Source organism: Gopherus evgoodei, chromosome 10 (assembly GCF_007399415.2).
Source record: "Gopherus evgoodei ecotype Sinaloan lineage chromosome 10, rGopEvg1_v1.p, whole genome shotgun sequence".
NCBI classification, from domain to species: Eukaryota; Metazoa; Chordata; order Testudines; family Testudinidae; genus Gopherus; species Gopherus evgoodei.
In genome coordinates, this window is record NC_044331.1 from 38,433,315 (window position 1) to 38,457,664 (window position 24,350).

The 24,350-nt window shown below is 50.0% G+C and overlaps 1 protein-coding gene and 1 long non-coding RNA gene across 6 annotated transcripts; one reads left to right on the forward strand and one right to left on the reverse strand.

Moving 5' to 3' along the window:
• The first annotated feature begins 4,635 nt into the window (after positions 1–4,635).
• Positions 4,636–19,477, forward strand: SNUPN (snurportin 1). 3 transcript variants are annotated; one of them, XM_030578475.1, is made up of 9 exons: positions 4,636–4,727; positions 9,426–9,591; positions 10,499–10,655; positions 11,248–11,352; positions 11,732–11,828; positions 13,243–13,340; positions 13,562–13,639; positions 15,037–15,117; positions 18,426–19,477. In XM_030578475.1, the coding sequence occupies exons 2-9, from the start codon at positions 9,434–9,436 to the stop codon at positions 18,753–18,755; spliced, it is 1,104 nt and encodes a 367-aa protein (XP_030434335.1). In that variant the 5' UTR covers positions 4,636–4,727; positions 9,426–9,433; the 3' UTR covers positions 18,756–19,477. The 3 variants fall into 3 exon arrangements, with proteins under 3 accessions (XP_030434335.1, XP_030434337.1, XP_030434336.1); XM_030578477.1 differs by having other exon boundaries at positions 18,430–18,570; XM_030578476.1 differs by lacking the exon at positions 4,636–4,727 and adding an exon at positions 8,563–8,989.
• On the reverse strand, positions 5,962–8,286 carry LOC115658928. Of its 3 annotated transcripts, none has more exons than XR_004002407.1 (4): positions 7,746–8,286; positions 6,785–7,673; positions 6,395–6,712; positions 5,962–6,240 (listed from the first exon to the last, which is right to left on the reverse strand). It is a non-coding gene; the product is annotated as an uncharacterized LOC115658928 (long non-coding RNA). The 3 variants fall into 3 exon arrangements; XR_004002408.1 differs by having other exon boundaries at positions 6,395–6,476; positions 6,549–7,673; XR_004002406.1 differs by having other exon boundaries at positions 6,395–7,673.
• Positions 19,478–24,350: the final 4,873 nt, after the last annotated feature.

Genomic DNA, 24,350 nt, shown 5'->3' on the forward strand with positions numbered 1-24,350 from the left:
GGAGACACACTTCTCCAGGCTGTGCTGGGCGAAAAGACCTCTGTTCTGGCCCCAGTCCTGGCTGCTGCGGCTTGCAGGGAGACCTGGAGGCCCAGATACCTACACGTGCCAATTCAGACCCCTTTCTCTGGGGACAAGGACCGGTCACCTGCAGCAGAGCTTTCACTCCATCTTGCCGAGCCGCCGGCCGGAATCTGCTCCAGCCAGAGCTCTGCGAGTAAAGACGATCCCGGCCTCCGCCGTTCTTGCGCAGGGCGCTTATGCAGGAGAAGTCCCAGTCTCTGGGCTCCTCCTCCCGGCTCTGCGCTCCAAGGTCCCGCTCAGTTTTCCTTGTTGATTCCTTCCTGCGCCTGCTGTTTTGCGGTGCCCCCAGTAAGTTTTGGGGAATTGCCTGTTGTAGCCTGGGGGCTCTCCATTTCCCTGTTTGCTCTGCCTCCCACGTACCCCTGGATGCCTCTCCCCCGCTCCACAGCTGGGTCCCTCTCACACTCCAGTCTTTTCCATGACGCAAGGGAGGGAGGCGAAGCTCGAAAGTTTAAAAAGCCTTCAGGCGAACACAGAGCCAGGCAGCAGGGGGCCTAGCTAGGTCACAGGCTGCCCTCTACAGGCAGTCAGCACGGCTGGCCCCCGGAGCTGGGTTTCTTATCAATGGGGGGCATTTATCTTCCTGAACATCGGAAGGCCTCATGCGTAGCTGGATCTGAGCACTTCCAAGAATTCAGGGGTGTTCAGAGCTGAGGCAGGTAATACCTAGCTTTTCATCGTAGATATCAAGCCGTTTTACAAAGGAGGCCAGTATCGTCATGCCCATTTTACAGATGAGGAAACTGAGGCACAGATGGTGAAATGACTTGTGTAAGCTCTCCTAGCAGGCCAGTAGCAGAGATGGGAATAGAACCAGGTCTCCTGGGTCCCAGCCCAGTGCACCAGCCACAGGGACACATTGGCAATTCTTTTATTATAAGTCAATTATTTTAACAATTATTGTTATAATGAAAACCTACAGATCTAGAGCTCGATTTTCCTGTCCTTTGCACAGGTATAAACAAGGAACAACTCCATTAAAGTCAGTGGAGTCACACCAATGTAAACCTGGAATGAGTGGAAAATTTGGCCCCTAGTGTGTCATATCTCCTCTACCTGTCTAATTGAGATCCCAGTCCTGCAAGTTGCTTACCATAAATGAACATGTGGCCCCACATGGAGCCCCACTGGAACAGCTTGCAGGATCAGGGCCTTAGATTACATCTCACTGGTGCGGGGAGTATCTATATTTGAAGGCTTGTATCATGCCTGGCACATTATCAGTGCTTAAAAATAGTAATTAATTAATGTCTACATTTTCCCAAATAGGTATTGGACCCTCAGGCGCCACTACAAATAACTGCAGGATACACTGGTATTTCCATGTGTCCTATGATTGCAGAAACAGAACATCACATCTGAAGGCTGAGCATCTTTCTATTTAGTTTTTGTTTACATCTTTATCATTTTTATTGAATGCAAAAACTGGTGCGTTCAGTGAGACACATGGAGCTGAATTCAGACTGTGTGCAGAAGGAAAAAAGCAGAGCCGGTGGAGCTGCTCCTGCTGACTGCAGGTCTGAATGTGGCCCATACTGTGTTAATATCTAGTAAGATACTTGAGACTGTAAATATAAAGAAACAGGGAAAGGGGGAGTTTCTCAATTTTCGCAGCTCCTCCACTCATCCTACTTTATAGGAAGTAAACAAAAGTGAAGTCTGTGAGGACCTAGCCAAGAGAAACAGTGTGATCTCTTTTAATCAGTCCAACGCCTATGTTTTAATACACACATTTACTAGCTTTATACATCCTAGATTCAGGCGTTAATTGTTTTTTGTTTTGTTTTTTATCACCTTCAAAAAGCTTAATTTCTATAGGGTAGCCTGTGCAGGTTGGTTTGCTATGATTTGCATAGGCAGATTCTACGTGAGATATTTTCATACAGTATCATGGCAGGGTGGTTAGCAGCTGATTTTTAGATCTCTGCTCCTAAACTTCAATCCTGTCTGCTTTAAAGGGCCAGATTCAGCATTACCCAGCACCTTGTTTAGTTATTTGCACCCTATGCAAATTTTACACCCACTCTGAGGTGGTGTAAATCAGTGCTTTTCAAGCTATCTGATTTGGGGGACCGGCAATTTTTTTTTCCAACGTGCCAGGGACCGGTGCCATATTATTATCCTATTCGATGCTCTTATGAGGAAACTCGCTGCGGACCAGCAGCTAATGGCTCGCTGACCCACCACTTTGAGAAGCACTGGTGTAAAGGACTACAGAAGGCCCTTTGTCTCCTTCACCCACTCCCAACTTCATACCTTCATCACTGGGCCAATCAACTTTCACTCAGGGCCCAATCTCACAAGGTGCTGAGCACCTTCAACTCCTATGGAAGGTAGTGTGAGTGGTGGCATCCAGCATCCCCCAAGAGGCGCTCAGCACCTTACAGAATCAGGCCATTTCTTTTATCATTCAAATCACTTCTAAACAAGAGCTGGCCAAAAAGTTTTGGTTGGAAATTTTTGCTGAAAAATGCAAATTCAGCTACACCAAAACATTTTGCAAATTCATACCAGTTTTGAAGTTTGTTTCCAAGAAAAACAATTCCGAAAAAATCAAAATGTTTTGATTTTTTTGGTATGAAATTACTTGTTTCAAAATTTCCTTTATTTTTTTCAAAGTTCAAAAGTGTTAAAACATAGCTGAAATCTAAACAAAACATTTTGCTTGACTTGAAATGAAATTGGTTTTCACATAAGAATGGCCATACTGGGTCAGACCATAGGTCCATCCAGCCCAGTATCCTGTCTTCTGACAGTGGCCAATGCCAGGTGCCCCAAAGGGAATGAACAGAACAGGTAATCACCAAGTGATCCATCCCCTGTCACCCATTCCCAGCTTCTGGCAAACAGAGGCTAGGGATACCATCCCTGCCATCCCGGCTAATAGCCATTGATGGACATAACTTCTATGAATTTATCTAGTTCTTTTTTGAACCCTGTTATAGTCTTGACTTTTCAATATGCCAAAAATTTGGAAAATGTTTGCTATTGGTCTGTCCTGAAACTAATTTTTGTTTTTACTTTTTGAAATTGCAACCCAATTGAAATATCCCACAGCTCTGCTCCTAACAATCCACTTGTCCCACAAGGCCAATGTGTGCAAACATCCCAACCTAACGCTGCTGTCTGCTACCAGTGTCATTTATATTGTTATCTATTTGTGCCTTTATAAAGTCTGCACTGGAGGGTCAGAATTATGTTTGCTGTGTATTTTTCCTACTGCAAAAGAGCATATGTCTGTGGTGCTGTACACATAATAAGGTACAAAAGGGCAAACCAAGTCTTCTGTTCTTAATTCAGAACTCCTGTGTGGAGAGGCATGACAGGCTAATTTTGCTTTAATTATGTCTCATTTAACTTCGACATTTATTAATAATCATTATTATTATCCCACTTTTGTGGAACCTGGGGCACATCGCTGTCTCTTCCCTGAAAAGTTTACAACCTATGGGCCAGATCCTGAATGTTCTTATGCACATGAGCAACCTTGAGTAGTCTCACTGACTTCAGTGGGAGAACTTGCACAAGTAAAGCTACCCAGGTGATTAAGCATTTGCAGGATGAGGCCCTATAAAATGAACCAGAGATGGGACACATTAAGGATGCCATAGTAAGTATTATTTAGGTCTTGCTCCTGCAAATGCTTTAAGCATAGGTGTAGCAGAATTCTATTTTTTCTTTATAATTTCAACAGGTCGTTTATTTTTAAGCATTTTTTTTTCAGAATTGTATCGATTTAAATTTTCACAGTTGCATCTTATGGGATGATAGGCTGGGGGTGGGGTCAGACAATTATCTGTAAATGTTGAGATTCAACAAGAATGCCCTAGAACCCTTAAGACACAAACTGTCAACATCACATGTCAAAATACACAAATTAAAGATGTTTAAACCCAAGCTCTCAAGCGCCATTCCCCTCGCTTTGCCTAGCTGCAAATGTCCATGATTGTTGATGGAAATATTGTGTAGGCAGTTTGCGGATGTGCGGTGAACCGGACATTTAGTGATCACAATCCACCCCTTTCCAAGCCTAATTAAGCTGCACCCTTGGCCTACTCACGCGCTCCAAGGCCCAGCCCCCCCAAAGGGATTTAGGTGCTGGAACCAATGGGCATAAGGCGCCTGAGCACCAAGACGGGTTTGCGGGATGGGGGCCCGACACGGCAAGCGCCGCGGGGGCATGTCCCAGCAGCAACCGGCCCCATTTGCTGCTGACATCCGAGGCGGTTCTTTGCAAACTCTCCCCGCTGCCACCGCCGGGCCGACGAGAGCAGGGTGCGGGGGGGGGCTCCGGCTTGTCCTCTCGGCTAGGCTCGTGCAGCGCCCCGCGCACAGCAGCCCGGGAGGGCGACACGGGCACCCGCAATTCAGCCCCCTCCCCCGAGTAATTAGCTGCGGACAGCCCGGGGCGGAGGGATCCGTACCCGGCCCTGTCCGCGCTGGGCCTAAGCCGGGCCGCCGGCCTCGCTCGGCTCGGGCACGACAGACCCAGCAGCGCTGCAGCCTCCCCCGCGGCCCGGCGGAGGCTCCGCAGGCAGCGGGGCGGGGCCAGGCACGGCGGGCAGGAGGCTGCTCGGTCTGGCCAGAACCCGCCTCAGCGGCCTAGTGAGAGCAGCGGCTCGGCTCGGCTGGAGCGCGGCCCGGTGAGCGGAGCGTCGGGCTGGGGCGGGCCGGGCTCTGCTGCTCTGTGTCCGCCCCGGCCGGCCCTGTTTCCAGCCCCGCTCCCGTCTGCCACCCCCTGATCCCTTCCCGACCTCCCGCCGTCTGTCCATTCCCCGCTACCTACCGCCCTCCTCTGTCCTCTGATCCCATCCCGCCTTCCCGACCTCCCCTCTCCTTCTCCCGTCCCTCCACTCCCCGCTACCTACCGCCCTCCTCTGTCCTCTGATCCCATCCCGCCTTCCCCACCTCCCCTCTCCTTCTCCCGTCCCTCCATTCCCCGCTACCTACCGCCCTCCTCTGTCCTCTGATCCCATCCCGCCTTCCCCACCTCCCCTCTCCTTTTCCCGTCCCTCCATTCCCCGCTATCCACCGCCCTCCTCTGTCCTCTGATCCCATCCCGCCTTCCCCACCTCCCCTCTCCTTCTCCCGTCCCTCCATTCCCCGCTACCTACCGCTCTCCTCTGTCCCCTGATCCCATCCCGCCTTCCCCACCTCCCGCCGTCTGTCCATTCCCCGCTACCTACCGCCCTCCTCTGTCCTCTGATCCCATCCCGCCTTCCCGACCTCCCCTCTCCTTCTCCCGTCCCTCCATTCCCCGCTATCCACCGCCCTCCTCTGTCCCCTGATCCCATCCCGCCTTCCCGACCTCCCCTCTCCTTCTCCCGTCCCTCCATTCCCCGCTACCTACCGCCCTCCTCTGTCCTCTGATCCCATCCCGCCTTCCCCACCTCCCCTCTCCTTTTCCCGTCCCTCCATTCCCCGCTACCTACCGCCCTCCTCTGTCCTCTGATCCCATCCCGCCTTCCCCACCTCCCCTCTCCTTCTCCCGTCCCTCCATTCCCCGCTACCTACCGCCCTCCTCTGTCCTCTGATCCCATCCCGCCTTCCCCACCTCCCCTCTCCTTTTCCCGTCCCTCCATTCCCCGCTATCCACCGCCCTCCTCTGTCCTCTGATCCCATCCCGCCTTCCCGACCTCCCCTCTCCTTCTCCCGTCCCTCCATTCCCCGCTACCTACCGCCCTCCTCTGTCCCCTGATCCCATCCCGCCTTCCCGACCTCCCCTCTCCTTCTCCCGTCCCTCCATTCCCCGCTACCTACCGCCCTCCTCTGTCCCCTGATCCCATCCCGCATTCCCCACCTCCCGCCGTCTGTCCATTCCCCGCTACCTACCGCCCTCCTCTGTCCTCTGATCCCATCCTGCCTTCCCGACCTCCCCTCTCCTTCTCCCGTCCCTCCATTCCCCGCTATCCACCGCCCTCCTCTGTCCCCTGATCCCATCCCGCCTTCCCGACCTCCCCTCTCCTTCTCCCGTCCCTCCATTCCCCGCTACCTACCGCCCTCCTCTGTCCTCTGATCCCATCCCGCCTTCCCCACCTCCCCTCTCCTTTTCCCGTCCCTCCATTCCCTGCTACCTACCGCCCTCCTCTGTCCCCTGATCCCATCCCGCCTTCCCCACCTCCCCTCTCCTTCTCCCGTCCCTCCATTCCCCGCTACCTACCGCCCTCCTCTGTCCTCTGATCCCATCCCGCCTTCCCCACCTCCCCTCTCCTTTTCCCGTCCCTCCATTCCCCGCTACCCACCGCCCTCCTCTGTCCCCTGATCCCATCCCGCCTTCCCCACCTGCCGCCGTCTGTCCATTCCCCGCTACCTACCGCCCTCCTCTGTCCTCTGATCCCATCCCGCCTTCCCGACCTCCCCTCTCCTTCTCCCGTCCCTCCATTCCCCGCTACCTACCGCTCTCCTCTGTCCCCTGATCCCATCCCGCCTTCCCCACCTCCCGCCGTCTGTCCATTCCCCGCTACCTACCGCCCTCCTCTGTCCTCTGATCCCATCCCGCCTTCCCCACCTCCCCTCTCCTTCTCCCGTCCCTCCATTCCCCGCTATCCACCGCCCTCCTCTGTCCTCTGATCCCATCCCGCCTTCCCCACCTCCCCTCTCCTTTTCCCGTCCCTCCATTCCCCGCTACCTACCACCCTCCTCTGTCCCCTGATCCCATCCCGCCTTCCCCACCTCCCGCCGTCTGTCCATTCCCCGCTACCTACCGCCCTCCTCTGTCCTCTGATCCCATCCCGCCTTCCCCACCTCCCGCCATCTGTCCATTCCCCGCTACCTACCGCCCTCCTCTGTCCCCTGATCCCATCCCGCCTTCCCGACCTCCCCTCTCCTTCTCCCGTCCCTCCATTCCCCGCTACCTACCGCCCTCCTCTGTCCTCTGATCCCATCCCGCCTTCCCCACCTCCCCTCTCCTTTTCCCGTCCCTCCATTCCCCGCTATCCACCGCCCTCCTCTGTTCTCTGATCCCTTCCCGACTTCCCCACCTCCCCTCTCCTTTTCCCGTCCCATTCCCCGCTACCTACCGCCCTCCTCTGTCCTCTGATCCCATCCCGCCTTCCCAACCTCCCCTCTCCTTTTCCCGTCCCTCCATTCCCCGCTACCTACCGCCCTCCTCTGTCCCCTGATCCCATCCCGCCTTCCCCACCTCCCCTCTCCTTCTCCCGTCCCTCCATTCCCCGCTACCTACCGCTCTCCTCTGTCCTCTGATCCCATCCCGCCTTCCCCACCTCCCCTCTCCTTTTCCCGTCCCTCCATTCCCCGCTACCTACCGCTCTCCTCTGTCCTCTGATCCCATCCCGCCTTCCCGACCTCCCCTCTCCTTCTCCCGTCCCTCCATTCCCCGCTACCTACCGCCCTCCTCTGTCCTCTGATCCCATCCCGCCTTCCCGACTTCCCCTCTCCTTCTCCCGTCCCTCCATTCCCCGCTACCTACCGCCCTCCTCTGTCCTCTGATCCCATCCCGCCTTCCCGACTTCCCCTCTCCTTCTCCCGTCCCTCCATTCCCCGCTACCTACCGCCCTCCTCTGTCCTCTGATCCCATCCCGCCTTCCCCACCTCCCCTCTCCTTTTCCCGTCCCTCCATTCCCCGCTACCTACCGCCCTCCTCTGTCCCCTGATCCCATCCCGTCTTCCCCACCTCCCGCCGTCTGTCCATTCCCCGCTACCTATCGCCCTCCTCTGTCCCCTGATCCCATCCCGCCTTCCCCACCTCCCGCCGTCTGTCCATTCCCCGCTACCTACCGCCCTCCTCTGTCCTCTGATCCCATCCCGCCTTCCCGACCTCCCCTCTCCTTTTCCCGTCCCTCCATTCCCCGCTACCTACCGCCCTCCTCTGTCCCCTGATCCCATCCCGCCTTCCCCACCTGCCGCCGTCTGTCCATTCCCCGCTACCTACCGCCCTCCTCTGTCCTCTGATCCCATCCCGCCTTCCCGACCTCCCCTCTCCTTCTCCCGTCTCTCCATTGCCCGCTACCCACCGCCCTCCTCTGTCCTCTGATCCCATCCCGCCTTCCCCACCTCCCCTCTCCTTCTCCCGTCTCTCCATTGCCCGCTACCCTCCTCTGATCCCATTCCTCCTCACCTATCTTCATCCCCATCTCCCCATTCTCCTTCTCCCATCCCTCCATTCCTCGCTACCCTACCCCCAATCCCACCTCCTCTGATCCCAGCCCTCCCCTGCTGTTTCATCCCCATCCCTGCTGGCCCCCATCCCATCCCCCTATTCTCCTCTCATCCCTCCATGTCCCACTATCCACCCCATCCCATTTCCCCCTCCTCCCATCTCACCCCAGTGCTCTCACCTCCCCTTTCCCCCAGTTCCTCCCTCCATTCTCCCTGGCCTGATCCTATCCCATTCCCCTGCTCTCCTCTGTCCCATCCTTCCATCCCCCTTCTCTCCACCCCCATCCATCTACTCCCATCCCTCCAATCCCCTCATCCCGCCTTCTCTCCATCTCTCCCCTCCCCTTGCTCCCATCTCTCCCTGCCCTCACTCTTGTCCATCCCCTGTTCCCATTTCCCCAACTGCCCCACTTTCCTCCCAGCTTCACTACCCCTTTCCATTCCCTACCCCTGTTCCCATTTCCCCTGTCCTGCTCTCCTCCTCCCCCACTCCCTATTCCCCTCTCCCTCTCCATTCTCCCGCTCCATTTCTCCCATCATCTCTCCATCCCTCTCCCGCATAGAGCCACAGCATGGTCCAGCTTAGTGGGCTGGGCATGAGGACTCCTAGGTTCTGTTCCCAGCTGCACCTCCTGAGCCCACATTTCCAAACTTTCGTTGTCCTCCATATTGAAGCACCTAATTAAATGGCCTGGTGACCCGAGGGGCTGAGTACCAAGCATTGTCTCCCACCGAGATCCGTGAGAGTGGCAGGTGCTCAGCACCTCGAAACTCTGCTCACCTTTATGTAGGTGCCTGACCGTGTTGGCTTTAACCTCTGTCCCCACAATTTCCTGTGACATGAGAATGCTATTTCCTAACCTCCTGGGACTGGCTGGGAGGATTAATTAATATTTGCATGCTGCTTTGACAATGTGAAGAGTTAGGTTTTATCCTGCCATCTCTCCTGGGCCCCATTGCCAGCTCTCCTCTTCCGTCTGCTGCACCCTCTCCATCTGTGTGTTGGGCTTCCCTTTGCTCTGGTCGTCCAGCTCCACCTCTGAACCCATCCTGTAATCCTTTCAGCTGGGCTGTAAAACACCATGTTCTTTCCCTCCTCTCCAGCCACCTGGTCTCCCTGTTTCTTTTGGATGCTGAGGGCCTGGGGAGCCATCCCAAGCTGCTCAGGCAGGAGGAAATGAACTCTACCTAACGTTCCACTCAGTTCGCTTTTTCTCTCCCAGACAGTAAAATGGAGGAATTGAACCAAGCACTGACTTCCAGCTTCGCTGTGTCTCAGGACCTGAACAGCACAGCAGCCCCTCACCCCCGACTGGCACAGTACAAGTCCAAGTACAGTTCCCTGGAGCAGGCAGAGAGGAGACGTCGGCTCTTGGAACTTCAGAAATCGTAAGGGTTCCATAATTGATGGCCTTTTCCCCTTGGCTGCTGATCCTTTTAGAGCTACTCCAAGGGCTTGTCTCTGTCTGCCCCATATCTTGTGGGCCAGGCATTTTATCAATGGTGTTTTGATATGTGGCGTCTACTCACTGTAGGGTCATGTGAGTGTGAAGTGCTCTGGCCTTGGTGCGCCTCCAGCATGTACCCATGGGTTTGCATGTTGGAAGGCTGGCACTAGTGCTACCACTGTAGCTGCTAGGCTGGGAGACGGGGAAGGCTGGTGAGTCAGGAATGGTCCCTTGGTACCGCTATGATAATGTATAGTTACTTAGAATCCACAGAGCTAGAAGAATAGCTCCACATGAAGTTTCCAAGTGTGTAGCCTATATGGCAGTGTGCATGAAGCGGAGGTGAGAGCATGCATGGGAATCGGAGCAGAAATGGAGAGTGGGGCATTCCTGTGCTGCCTGGGAACGTGTTCTGCAATGCAGCTTTCAGGATGACCAGCTTGGGTTCCTTATAACTGTGTCTTTCCAGAATAAGAATGCTCTGACAGGATGTGTGATTACAGTGTGTTCTACTCATGCTTTGGGTATGTTAAGGCAGAGGCCAAATGCCTCCAGCACTGAGCTGGGGGGGGGGGGGGAATAGACGCCGGAGCTCCACAACCCACAGTCTATTGTTAAAGTTAGAAAACTGTTGTTGTTCTGGTATTCTGGCTGGCTCGTGTGTGGATGGTCTCAAAGGGCACAGCTGAGAATCCTCATTGGCTACGTGGCCCATTCCCTTAACAAGCGCATGTATTCAGCGCCTTGTTCGCTGGATCCAGACGCAGCATTCCAAGGTGCGTGGGAGGGCGGAAATGGCTATGTCTCCTTTCAGAGAGGGAAATGGGTTTCTCTGTTCTCTCCTGCAGTAAGAGATTGGACTATGTGAACCATGCCAGGAGACTGGCAGAGGATGACTGGACTGGAGCTGAGAGGGAGGAGGAGGAGGAGGAAGGTGAAGATGCGGGCAGTGAGGATATGGACGTTGACGTGGGCAAGAAGTTGCCAAAGCGCTATGCTAACCAAGTGAGCAGGGATACATAGCACAGGGAAACGATGGGCTGGCTCCTGGGAATGAGCGTGTGCATGTGTCTGTGCGGGAAAGTGCACGCATGGGGTGAGTGCTCATCCCTGCATGCAGACCACACTGTACATGCATGCACAGTGCTTGTAGGCAACAGTTGAAAGCTCATCTGCATTCAGGGCAGAATTGCAGGGTTGGGGGAGGTGTGTGTGGGCGGATGCCCAATCCAATGGTGAAATCATAGTAGGGATAGTACGTAAGATAGAGTGAAAGTGTTTCCCAAAGTAGCAACACATTTCCTTACCTCTGTTATAAATCCACTGTTATAAATGTTTTAACTGACTCACATCCACAGCTTTTAATTCATCGTGAGACCTTCTGTCATTCCCTATGGGGCTGTTCAGTGCTATTAAAAAGAGGTTGGATATCCACGTAAGTGTCCATTTAGATGCATGGGGCTGTGAACTATAAGTCACTGATGCAGATCTAGGCCTCGTTGGAGAAAGCAGGGCCATTATTTGTGTTTCTTGACCTATAAGTATTTGTTCTGTTCCCAAGTGTCGTCATTAACACTGTTGCTATGTAACCCTACAGCTAATGCTTTCTGAGTGGCTGATTGATGTCCCCCCAGATCTGGAACAAGAATGGATCCTGGTGATGTGTCCCATGGGGAAAAGGGCACTGATTGTGGCATCCAGGGTAAGAGATCATAGTGTGGGTCAACCAAACAAAGCACAGTAGTGGAACTCTGTATGGGCACCCATCCGTCCATCCTAATACAATCAGATATTAGTCCAGGAATTCTGGTTGCGGTCTTCCTGCCAATGCTGCAGAAAACCTGCTCCTGTTCCTAGGGGAGTTTTGCTACTGATGTCAATGGGGGTATATCTAAAATCAGCTATGCTGGGGGGCCTGGTTTCAATACAATGGTCCCCAGATGCTGTTAAAATACAGCCCCATCTTGTAAGGCACATGGGACAGGTCTGGGGTTGTAACTGGATCTGTGTTTTAAAGCCTTGAGTACGGTCACATTGCAAGTCATGGGTCTAACAGCAGCACTTTCTCCATTTCCCTGCAGGGCTCCACTGCAGCTTACACCAAGAGTGGATTTTGTGTCAACAGGTTCCCCTCCCTCTTGCCAGGGGGAAACAGGCACAATTCGGCAACTGGGAAAGGTAATTATCTGAAGAGACCTTCAAAATCAGTACAAGAGACCTGGCCTACTTCTCTGTGTATTTAGTCATGGGCTGCCCAGCAGGACTAGGTTCTCCTTGTGGCTAAAGGGTAACTTAACTTCCGTGTCTATCTATTTACATTGTGGTGTGAGATGTTTGGGGAATATTGGGGGTATTTTTTACCTATTGTAATATCAGTTTCTCTTGGAGAAGAGTGATATTGGTTGAACTCAGGCTCACAACCTCCATATCCTTTTCCCACTTAAGAGCCAGAGCTGTCTCTGTGTTAACGCAAGTCCCTCTGCACTGGTAGACTGTGTAGTATTCCTATGGGTAAAGTGTGTGTGAGAGCGGGGTGGGCAAACTGCAGGCTGCATTTGGCCTGCCAGCTGTTTAAATCTGGCCTTTGAGCTCCTGCTGGTGAACGGGGTCTGAGGCTTGCTGGAAGCACAGCTCCTGGAAGCAGCAGCATGTTCCCCCTCCAGCTCCTATGTGTAGAGGCGGTCAGGGGGTCCGCTCTGCATGCTGCCCCTATCCCAAGTGCCGCCCCTGCAGCTCCCATTGACTGTGAACCACAGCCAATGGGAGCTACAGGGGTGGCGCCTGCGGCTGGGACAGCGTGCAAAGACGCCTGGCCACGCCTCCACATAGGAGCCGGAGGGGGACATGCTTCTGCTTCCCGGAGCCACTTGAGGTAAGCGCTGCCGGGAGCCTGCACCTCTGAGCTTCTCCTTGTGCCCCAACCCTTGCCACAGCCCTGATCCCCCTCCTGCCCTCTGAACCCCTCAGTCCCAGCCCTGAGCACCCTCCTATACCCCAAGCTCCTTGTCCCCAGGTCCACCCCAGAGCCCTCACCACCCCCCTGCACCCCACTCCTCCACTTCGGCCCAGAGCCCCCTCCTGCACCCTGAACTCCTCATTTCTGGCCCCACCCCGGAGCCCGCATCCCCAACCAGAGCCCTCACTCCATCCCACACCCCAACCACAATTTTGTGAGCATTCATGGCCTGCCATACAATTTCTATTCCAAGATGTGGCCCTCGGGCCAAACAGCTTGCTCACCTCAATGTAGAGCCTTCACTTGCTCTTTGTAATATTACATGAAGCTGCATTGAGTCTGTTATTTAAGAGGGTTGTGAATGCATGGAAGACTCTTTTTCAGTGGATTCATAGCTTCCTCTTCACGGTTCGGGTCCTCCACCTAGCAGTCTGCCCTGAATGTTCACTGACTCCATCAGCAGATGGCGTCTTTCCTGTGCCCCTCCAAGCTAGATTGGATTCTACTGCAGTAGCTTCCAAAGCTGGAATGGGAGCGAAGATTGTGTTGGGCAAAGTCCTGGTAGTGTCAGAGCTGTAGTATGTAGTTTGGGTCTGTAGCACTCCATGCCTGGATCACTTGTGTTTCTACATACAGACTACACGATCTTGGACTGTATCTACAGCGAAGTGAACCAGACGTACTACATCCTTGACGTGATGTGTTGGAGGGGGCATCCCGTTTATGACTGTCAGGTACTGGACCTTTCTTCTCCCTAGCCAGTGCATTCAAACCCACGTGCCCCCCTCCCCCCCTTACTGGAGGGAGCCTTGTTGTGTCACTTGTTCTCTGAACTGCGTCAGATATCAGGGATTCAGTGGAATCTGCAGTAGGTGGATGCCATGAGGCACCACAGTAGACTCCCCAGTGTTTGGGATGGATGATCGCTACCCTATGTGTCTTCTGCCTTCTCCAGACAGATTTCCGATTCTACTGGCTTCATTCTAAGATACAAGAAGAGGAAGGACTGGCAGAGAAAAGCAGGATTAATCCAGTAAGTCCTTTGTATCCAGAGCACAAGGAGAGTGGGTTTAACTCTCCCATTCTGAATGGGAATGTTTTGGCGTGTTCATTGGTTTGATCTTCCACATGTCACCACTTGGTCACTGCAACGTTCTTCTGATGAAATGAGATCCCACATTCAGGATGTAAACAAACCATTTAAAAATAATAAACCTGCACTTTCCACCCTAAGTGCTGGAGGAGATCCGGGCTGCAGGGTATTAACTGGCTGCAGTGCCACTTTTTTAGTCTCCCTGGCTGAAATGCAGGTGTAAAGGAAAACCAGCAAGGTTTCCCCAGGGACAGCATTAGTGTGCATTTGCTGTCTGACAGGAATCCTCTTTTGATGTTAGGAGAGAGCCTCACCTGCTCTCAGGAACTTGGTTTCTGTCTGAGGGGTTGAGTTGGAGGCAGAACCAGAGATTTATAAAGCACCAGTCCTTCCTCTACTGAGCTGTGCTGAATGCATGAAGTTGAAGGGACTGAGGCTGTGATGAGGCCAGTTTCTGTGCAATACAGAGCCCCCCAACTTCCACTGACTGCAATGAGAGAGAACACATCAGAGGCCCCTGATCACTGAGCTGTTATTTTGAACAGTTGTTCCTGAATACTCTCACTCTTGAAATCCAGGGGGCTACTCATGAGTTTAAAGTTAGCAAGTGCTTAAGCACCTTGTTGAAGGAGGATCTTTTCCCTGTTCCATTAAACTGGTTCCTGCTGCATATGTGAGCCATGGTCTCAAGGGTTATTTTTTTTTAAAACAAAACAAAACCCACCACCTCTGCCAGCTCAGGTCTCTGCTGAGCAAACAGAAACATGGAGCTTGTTCCTACAAGCACTTGCTACGAGGTGGTTTGCTCACTGCCACGAGTAATTCACTTCAGTGGGGTTTCTCAGTGGCAAGTCTTGTACTCAGTAGTAAGTCTTTCTAGGATTGAACCCATAGATTGTAAGCTCTTCAGAGCCTGGGCTCTGATTTATATGGTGCCATGCGCCCTGTGGGGCTATGAAGCTTGTAAACGTCAACCAGGCAGAGCTGGTTGTGCACTCAGAGAGAGCGATTTGGGCCTAAATTCACTGCAGGCGTAAGTGGTCACAACCCTGATTTCAGTAAATATGCATCTTATGTCAGTGGCGAATTTGTTCATCGACATTCAACAGATGCTACTTGTGCTCACGCTGAAACAGGAGTAACAGAAAGATCATTGGGCTAGTTTTCAGAAGTGGTTGGCACCTGCATCTGCCATTGACTTGAACTGCAGGTAATTGGCACCTCTGAACAGTTAAGTCCTGTTGCTTTATCTCCAGAACCAAAAGCTTTGCAACATTTGGTACAATTGGCCCGTGAGAGAGAATGCACTAACTGCTCTAATTCTCTTACCCTTTCAGTTTAAATTTGTGGGCCTGCAGAGTTTCCCCTGCACCCCAGAGAGCCTCTGCGAGGTGCTGGCCATGGACTTCCCCTTTGAGGTAAGATGGCTTTTTGCCTTCAGTGGAGGGACTGGGGACTTGGGACCATGCTGCGGCTCAGTGACAACAGAGCTGTGTGTTGTACAGGGGCTGGGGGTGGGTGGGAAGTGGTTTTAAGGATGTACTGTAAGAAGAGAAGCTGCATGTGGGGTAATATGTCTGATTTTACTTGGGAATTGTGGCTTCTGCAGACATGCTGGAAGCCAACTCAGCTGCAACTCGGCTCCCATGCAATGGAACAACAGTAAAGGAAGGTCTTGTTAAAGCACTAGGCTGAGACTCAGGAGACTGCAGTCATTTCCCACCTCTGCCACAGAGACCATGTATGGCCTTGGACAAGTCACTTCATCCACCTGCAGCTTTTCTCCATCTGTGATCTTGGATAACCATACTTCCCTGCCTCATGTGGTGAGGACAGATTCACCTGTGACTGAGGTGTTTAGATCCTACAGTGATGGGGGGGGGGCATATATAAACCTACATAGAAAGGGAGACCACCACTCCTCAATTACCCCAAGCCAAATGCCTCTCTGACTCTCAACTGCATCTCTTGAGCTCTCTGGGCGCATGTAAGCAATTACAACAAATGCAGACTGAAACATACTGACAAGCAAATGCTAGATTTGCTGGTAACACTTGATTGTCTGATGCCTTCTTTTTAAGGCAAAGATAGTCATCAGATTTGGCCGGCAAGTCTGAGTCCTCTGAATGGCAGTGCTGGAATTGTACTAAGCAAAGAGCAGGATGCCCAGAACGTCTATAAAGCCTTTATGATTCTTTAACCAATAGGCTCTCTTGCCTGCCAAAACTTGAAGAATCTGGCAGCCATAGTGACATCTTTGGCCCGAAAGCTTAAGTCTGCCTCTAGACATCTCCCACTGGAAAAGAGCTGTAGAACGTAACCCCATTGAAGGAGGAGTAGAAAGTTCCAGGAAGATACTGAAATTCTCAATAGACTCAATTTTCCTCTCTGGATTTATCAAACTCTCTCATGTATCCCAGTCACAATTTGTCCCCAGGTGTCCAGCCGTGGAAGGCTAGTGCATCAACATGCTGGGTCATCACGCTGACCCTTGTCTAATTTGGTGCTAGCTGTAGCTCTGAGTTCTCTTCCTAACCAGTACCGACAGAGAAATAGGTCACCAAGCATTCACTAAAGAAAACTGAATGAATGATCATGTTAAATTTGCCACCAGAGGGAGCTCATGAAGTCCCTGTAATGTAGCATGGACAAAAAGAATTAAAACTTGCGGGCTACAGGTGGACCAAGTCTTGCTTACGGACTGCATCCTATGAAAACCAAATGAATTTGCTATGTTTGGCTGCTTCAGGAAAGCAAAGGTGAATTTTCCCCATTTGTGAATGATGGAGGGATGTATAGTGCTCATGCTGTTCAAATGATCTCTTGCAGGTGATGGCAGTGAGTTTAGCCAAATTGTTCATACCTCGGTCCCTAAAGTGAAGTTTCTGACTCCAAATTTAAGATCTGATCGAAAGCCCAGTGAGATCAGTGGGAGTCTTTCTGTTGATTTCAGTGGGCTTTCGATCAGTCCACTGGCCTTTTTAAATAAAAGTGATTTATGAGTCTGTTTTTCAGAGATGCACAAATCTGGTGGAAATAATTGAAAATCTTATTGAAGTCAATTGGAGCTGTAGGTGCTTGGCTCTTTGGAAAATCACAAGCCTCTTTTACTTAGGTATCAAAGTCCGAGCTTAACTTGAAGCACTCAAGTTTGAAAGTGTTGGCCACAAAAAAATAAAATCCCTCCATACCAATTTCCCATCAAGTTTAGTCTTGTGCAAACAGTAACATTAACCTGTTTCTGAATTGGCTGGCGTCAGGACAGTGATTCAGTGTAGAGACAGACAGCAAATTAAATTGGCTGGAATGAAAATAGAAACTGAAGTAATTTACAGAAAAAACCTCTTGAGAGGACATGACTTATGTCGATCTAGCTGATTCTTGGCCCAGCTTCTTGGGGCTCTCCCCATGTGCTGAAATCTTGAAATAAAAGGAATGCAATTGAAGGAGCTTCCCTGGGTCTCTACTTAGCAGAATCCCAAAGTTGCTTAAAGACTCTCTCCTGCTTTGTGTGGCTAGTATGGCCTCTTATTGACAGCATGCTGTGTGTTACCTGAAACATATTACATGTGTCTGCATGGCAGAGTGTGGTCACATCAGGAGCTCTCTTTTCCTGAGTCATCCCTTACTTCCCCCATGTGTGGGTTTGCATGCAGAATATTCAGGGATCTTGCCCAAGCAGGATATGAATCTCATTGCTTTGGTTCATGTTCGATTAACACAAGTCCCCTGTCTGTGAGATTTTTCTGCCAGAGCCCCACAGTGATCGATAACCAAATAACCCTCTCTCTTTCCCAGTTACTCTGCACAGTCATCCTCTTTGCTCACACGTAAATTGCTTTTTAGAGTTCAGCTGGCTTTGCTAAAAGGAGCTTCCCCCCCACCCCCCTCGACATTAAGAAATCCCAAGGTAAGGTGTAATCTGACCAAGTGCACCTATGGGAATCAGTGGAAGGGATAATCGAAAATCCTTAGTGTGCTGGGTAAATTTAAATGGAAAAGAGGCTAATAGGTAACATCAGCCAGCTTCAAGTGCTTGAATTGCAGTGGTAGCAAAAAGCTAAGGGCCTGATCCTTCAAGTACAGAGGGCCCTTAACTGCCATTGATTTGGAGTGGGAGATAAGGACACTCATTACCTCCTGAGATTCATTAAGAATTTATTGAGCATGAGGAAGCTGACGGAACAGGAACAGTAGACTGATCAGGGCTGCTTGGCATCGCTGCCTCTGACTAATCACTTCCAAGATGTCCTATTCTTTTAATAATAATAAAAAAAAACCAAAACCCTGAGATGTTCTTTCTGTAAGGTTGCCTTATTAAAAATCAGCCTGAGTTTCTTCAGTGCAGGAGCACAGCAACCAAACCCAAAACACTGATATTTGCTGATCAACTGACATTAGCCTAACCGTTTGTTGTGTTTCTTTAATGATCCGATGGACGTGACCCATTCAGCATTTAATTGTATTCTCATTGAAAGAGGTGCTAATCTGATAGTATTGGAACTCTTGGGTTTCCACTTTACTCTTCCTTGGTTCATCTCATTGTCTGAAGTAATCAAATAAAATGTCTGATTGTTTTAGCTTGAAAGTGAAAAGAGATCAGTAAAGCTGGGAAGCATCAAAGTCAAATGTATTTGCTTTCAGATATCTCTGTGCACGCTTACACCTGAAATATCTCTGTCCCTTGATGTAAATGCTGCCCATTCCATCTCTCTGCCTCTTACAGATAGATGGGCTCCTGTTCTACCATAAACGAACCCACTACAGCCCTGGCAGCACCCCATTAGTGGGCTGGCTCCGACCCTACATGGTATCGGACATCCTTGGGATGACTGTGCCAGCTAATCTGCTAACTACCAAACCAGACTACGCCGGGCACCAGCTCCAGCAGATCATTGAGCATAAGAAGAGTAAGAAGCTGACAGGAGAGGAGGGATGCTTGAGCTCCAAGGAGGTGGCTGAGAACGGACATTATGAGTTGGAACACTTGTCTACACCTCGTCCAGCAGAATCTCTCAACAGCCAAGCTGAGACAGCAAGCCAGATGGAGAGCTAGACTACTGTAATGGGATGGTTTTATTGAGAGGGTGAGGGGCCACAGCGCAGCCTTCTCGTTTTCCATTGCTGCTCATACTTGCTGGGAGGAGGATAGTAATCATCACTGGATGGCTCTGTTTTAAGTGGCTTTAAGGGAAATAGGTCAGCTTTAACAGTTGTTGCAAGGACTATCACTTCTGTGGAGATGCTAAGGATTAGTCCTACCTGCTGAAGAAATCTGCTCTTGGGATTGTACCCTGTGCCAGACTGCATGGTTACTCATTTAGAACCTGATCTTGTTCCTATTGGAGTCCATGGCCAAAACTCCATTCTCAGAGCAGGATTCACACACCTCTTTGTAAACCGAACACCAAATACTAGGCCTCAGACAAACCTTATTAGGCTGAAAATCTGGGGCATTTCCACCTCCAAGCCAGTAGTTTGTACTTAAGACCCTTTCGATGAAAGACTGACCACCAAAAACTGATTCTAGTTTCAGAGGCTTGCGCTCTTTCTAAAATCTGAAGGCTGTGTTTGACACCCACATGTTAGTGAGAAGCAGACTTTCCTTGCATCAGAACAAGCCCCTGTATCGAAAAATGGTCGTATGCAAAAAGAGCTCAGCATAATTTTATTCTCTGACCCTTTTTGCAGTAGGCGAAATGCCTGTCATGTTGATATATATATATTTTTTTTTTTGTGGTTGAATGTGCAGAATAAAATGTTTCACAGAAATATTAATTCTTCAGTCTCTCTTACCAGTTAACCAATTTTGTATTATCATTTAGATATCTTTGGATCAGGCACTTTATAGCACTAACTGAAAATATTATGTATGATAGAGTTTCACAACTCTATCAATGCACCTTAGTCCTTATCTCATGCTCTCCCTACTATTCCAATCCTAATCCTCTCTTGTATACAGATCTTCAACTGCATTTATATGTACCAGGATGTGTCTACACTACAAACAGTACAGCTGTGCCTGTGTTGTGTGGGCACATGGTACTGCAACAGGAGGGTGTTGTCTGTCGCTATATTAAACCAATCTTGAGAAGCAGCAGCTGGTTGTTGGAAGAATTCTTCCATCAACCCAGCTGCTCTATGGTAAGGGTTAAGTCAACATAACTGCGTCACACAGGTATGAAATTTTTCACAGCCCTGAGCCATGGAGCTAGGTGATCTAATTTTTAGGTAGACCAGGCCCTAGTTTTATGATTAAAATGAGTATCTGCTAGGTTGAGACCACCAAACTCAACTGACTGGTTGCCCAAACTAGGTTTTCACTGGCGATAAAAGGCCAGTATGTTAACTCCCAGGTTTGAACTCTTTATTATGTTATATAGACAGCAAATGAGTTATGGTTCCAACCAAACCACTTAAGTTAAAAGAGGTGGATGAAATTTCATACTATAAATACTACTGTAGGTGATGTACCTGATTCTCCATGAAGCTCTGCTTGATTATTATGAAGAGAAATCACATTATGTGTAGTAGGTGATGAGCACCCTGATACCAGGAATGATTCTTTATGTGTAGACAGTAGATCCATTTATATACTCCCCCACCCATCCCCATTTTCCCCAGAAAATGCTGGCTTCTATGCCAAGAGTGTGGGTGGCTTATAGTGGTTTGATTGTACAGCTGATATTGATGATACAAGTGGGCAGCAGGAACTGTAATAACTATATTGAAAATTCAGCATGGAAGAGAATGTTGGCCTGTTACCCCCTTCATTCACACACACATGGGAAATCACGCCCTGGATGTGTGAATGAATTTGGTTGTTAACACTTGGCTTGAATATGCTACAGGCTTCTTCAAACTGCTGTTTACTGTTAGTATGAAACAACTTTTGGGGTGGGAGGTCTGTACTACCCTCCCCTTCTCTGCATAGTGAGGGATGGAGAACGTATGTGAGGTACACCTCTACCCTGATAGAACGCGACCTGATATAACATGAATTCTGATATAATGCAGTAAAGTGGCGCTCCAGGGGGCGGGGCTGCGCACTCTGGTGGATCAAAGCAAGTTCAGTATAACACAGTAAGATTTTTTGGCTCCTGAGGACGGCGTTATATCAAGGTAGAGATGTAATAAGTGTCCTAAGACCTGCTGTAAGCTAAACCAGTGACAGACTCTGCTTGTAAAAAATGAATAATACTACCGTTGCTCTCTGTGAATCTCAGATTCTGATGGCAAAATTCAACTGGTTGAAGGAAATTGGTGCAAGAGGCACGCTGGAAGCATGGGCCCCTAATCAGGGTGCTTTTCAGATGTAATAAAGTGCTAATTTATTTAATCATCCAGGATTCCAAATCTAAGGCTAAGCATCCCTGGCCGCTTGCTTTGGGAAAGGGAAGTCTGCAGCTCTGGTTACCTTGTATGCTGTCCTTCACAGAGCTTTCCAAGGTCCTCCAGCAAAGGGGAGTCATCAGTATAAAATACAGTAGGAGGAAAAAGGCTTTTTCTCTGATAGAAGGGGGAAACTGAAGCTGTCTTTATATGTTGTAAAGGATCCCTTGCAGACAGTGCTGCATAGTTCTGCTTTAAAAATATTAGCAGACTCCAGGAGTAAATCTTTACATTACAATTAATGCTGAAACTGAAAGGGTGTGTTTGGGGAGAAGGTGTTAAACAAAAGTTACTGGCTGCAAAGCATTCTGTTTCCATAACTCAGCTGTTGGGTGTGATGCTGATACTGGAGCGCTCTCCACCCTGCTCCAGGTGGAACAAGCAGCTGCCTCTGCTCCTTGTACCTGTGCATGGCAATGTAAGTTACTGCCAGGTGCAACAGGAACCTGCTGAGGCAGCAACAAGGAGATAGCTGGGCAAGTGGGGAGAGCTCAGTATAGCAGAGCCAGCCAAAGTGTGGCCTGTGGGTTTCTAGAAGTGTGCTCATCTTTAGTGTGGAGATGTGGCCTGCAATCAAGCTCCAGCTCAGAGCACTGTAAGCTGGCAGGATCTTCAGCCTCCACGGGCCTCACTTCCATGGAAAAGATGGAGATAGCTGCCCTGTGCTCCATTTTCCTGTAAGTTAGATACAAGCCCTCCAGCTGCTGGCAAGTTGCCAGGGCAGCCCTTGTCAGCGGAACAAAATGTCCACCCCTGCCACAGCCACTGAGGCCAGTTGGGGTATAGCTTTCTGAGCAAGCCCTGTTGCAGTACCCAGACGTGCCCCCAGAGGCAGTGTGCAGTGACTGTAGCATGAAAAGTGCTCTGAATCAAAGCTCTGAAGGCATTTTTAAAAATCCCTTTAGCACCCGGCTGTCCCACTCCCCACTAGCAGCAACTGCTGTTCAGCTCGTTAAGTAGAACCACGTACCCAGACTTTTAAATGCCTGTCGATGAAGTGGAGGTAGATCTAGTTAATGGATTTGGGGAAGTGGTGACCATACTCCCTTTCCTTGGAAATGGGACCTGAAACTTGTATGTTTGTGACGTGGTGAAATGGTACGGAAAAAATTGCAACCGCTGATCTAGTTCATTACTGGTCTTGTTCCCCTACAAGGGAATCCATCATCTGTGTACCATTCTAGATATGAATATTGTGCATATCAGTGTGGTAACTTACACAGTGCAAGTGAACCGGAGAGGAGGATTTTTGCTTCTTTCCATCAATCCCTAAGCCAGTGAGAAATTTAGTAGGTAAATATTTTTTTTTTATTTCATTTATAACAACAGTGACCACTTCTCCTCATTGTAGCATGTTCTGATGGGGAGTGGCTGATCTCTTTGACCACTGCTTGTTATGGATCCTCCTATGTCAGGCAATTGACAAAGTGTGTCACACTGACCCCAAAGTGCAAGTGCCAGAGAGGTCAGTACAATATACAGCACAAAATCACCATTAAGGGCCATTGGTGGGCCAGGCACTCTACACTTAGAAGACTAGGCCCCTGCTCTGAGAAGATGAACATCGAAAACAGATATTATTTACTTGTACTGCCGTAGCTCCCAGGAGCCCTAGTTGTGGACTAGAACTCCATTGTGCTAGGTGCTGTACAAACACAGAACAAAAAGATGTCCCTGCCCCCGAAGAGTTTACAATGTAAGTAAAGACGATACATTGCAATGGACTGTGGTAGACAGGAAAGGGGAAGAGATAAATGTAAACAATGGGGAAGAACTAAAGCTAAGCTCTTGTAAGCACAATACTGTTCAAGGACAACATAGTCTATCTATCTGCATTGTCTCTATAATGGCCAGATGCAAGAGTGGGAGTTGATAAGAGTGGATTAGGGGAAGCTCTCTGGTGAGGGTGATCCTGTAGGGATGTGGGGTGGCACAGATCTTGGAGTCTGGGCCATGTCAGATCTTGGACTGCAGAGACTGCAATAGTCCGCCCTAATCATATCTCTTTGTGAATGTATTGGAGTGCTCAAGCAGGGCATTCAAAAAAAGAAGCAAGTACATTCTGGAAGAGAATTTGGACATGAGGAAAACAGAAGGGGAGATTTACTGTAAAAACGTAGTTAAATGCAGATCGGATTACAGGAAACAGCCACAAAGCAGGCATCTGAAGTTGAGATCAAATGAGCTAGCTCTTCGGGCCCAGCATGAATTTTTTCTGATCAGCAGTTCTTTAGTTTCTCGTGACCTTGCACTCTTTCCTCCTCAAAAGGCACTTTTTCACATCTGTTCAGCTCCAGTGGAGGTAGGAAAGATCGGCGCTCTAGTGTAGATAAGGTAGCAGTAACTACTGCCATTTTAACCACCATGTCATGTAGACTTGTTCTGGCTTAGCCAAAACGGTAGTTAAAACACCAGTGTTGTTTACCCCATCCTAGTGCTCCCAGGGCTGCTACCACAGATAAAGCTGCACTGGCAGGAATAAGAGTGGGGATTTTTTTATTTATTTTTTTTTTTGAACAGAGAGGGACAAGGAGGTCTTTTAATCCTACTCATATACTTACACACTCATGGGCAGGGCTGCTGAGAGCGGGTTCGGGCCTTGATGAAAATTTTTTTCAGGCCCCCTAGCAAGGTGGACTGGCTAAACAGGGCTGTGGGAGCCAGGCCTGGGGCCTCCTTCCAGACTGCCAGGCTCCAGTAATTTGCACCAGCTTCCCCCCACCCCCCATCAGCTCTGCCCATGGGACTTAATTGAAGAAAGCGTCCATAATTGTAAGATATGCTAAATTTACCCACTTGGTCACACTGTCTTTTGTTCTCTTCCCTATAGATCTGAGCACCTTTTGTGATTCCCTTCCACCCTCCTTTGACTGCATGTTGTTTATCTGTGTCCTGATCCTGCCACTGGATCCCAGCAGGCAGACCTTACCACTAGTGATCTGCAGGCGCACAGGAGCCCTACCTGCATTAACCTGATTGCTGGATCCAGGCCTTAGATTATGTGGGCTAGTTCTTGCAAACAGCTGTGCCCATAGCATGCCAGGCACTTTACAAACACATAAGAGAACAAAGGTCTTTTGGGGGCAAGCATGCTGTTTTCTGATCTAGCTATAATGTGCTTGGTAGACTAGAGGTGCTGTGGAAAGAATTTACACCTCAGCTGGGTCACTTATAGACAATGAAGGGGAGATTCTTGATCTAACGGACTGTTCACGGGTTTGCACAAGTTCTCTTGCAACAGGGTGACTTCTAATATCCT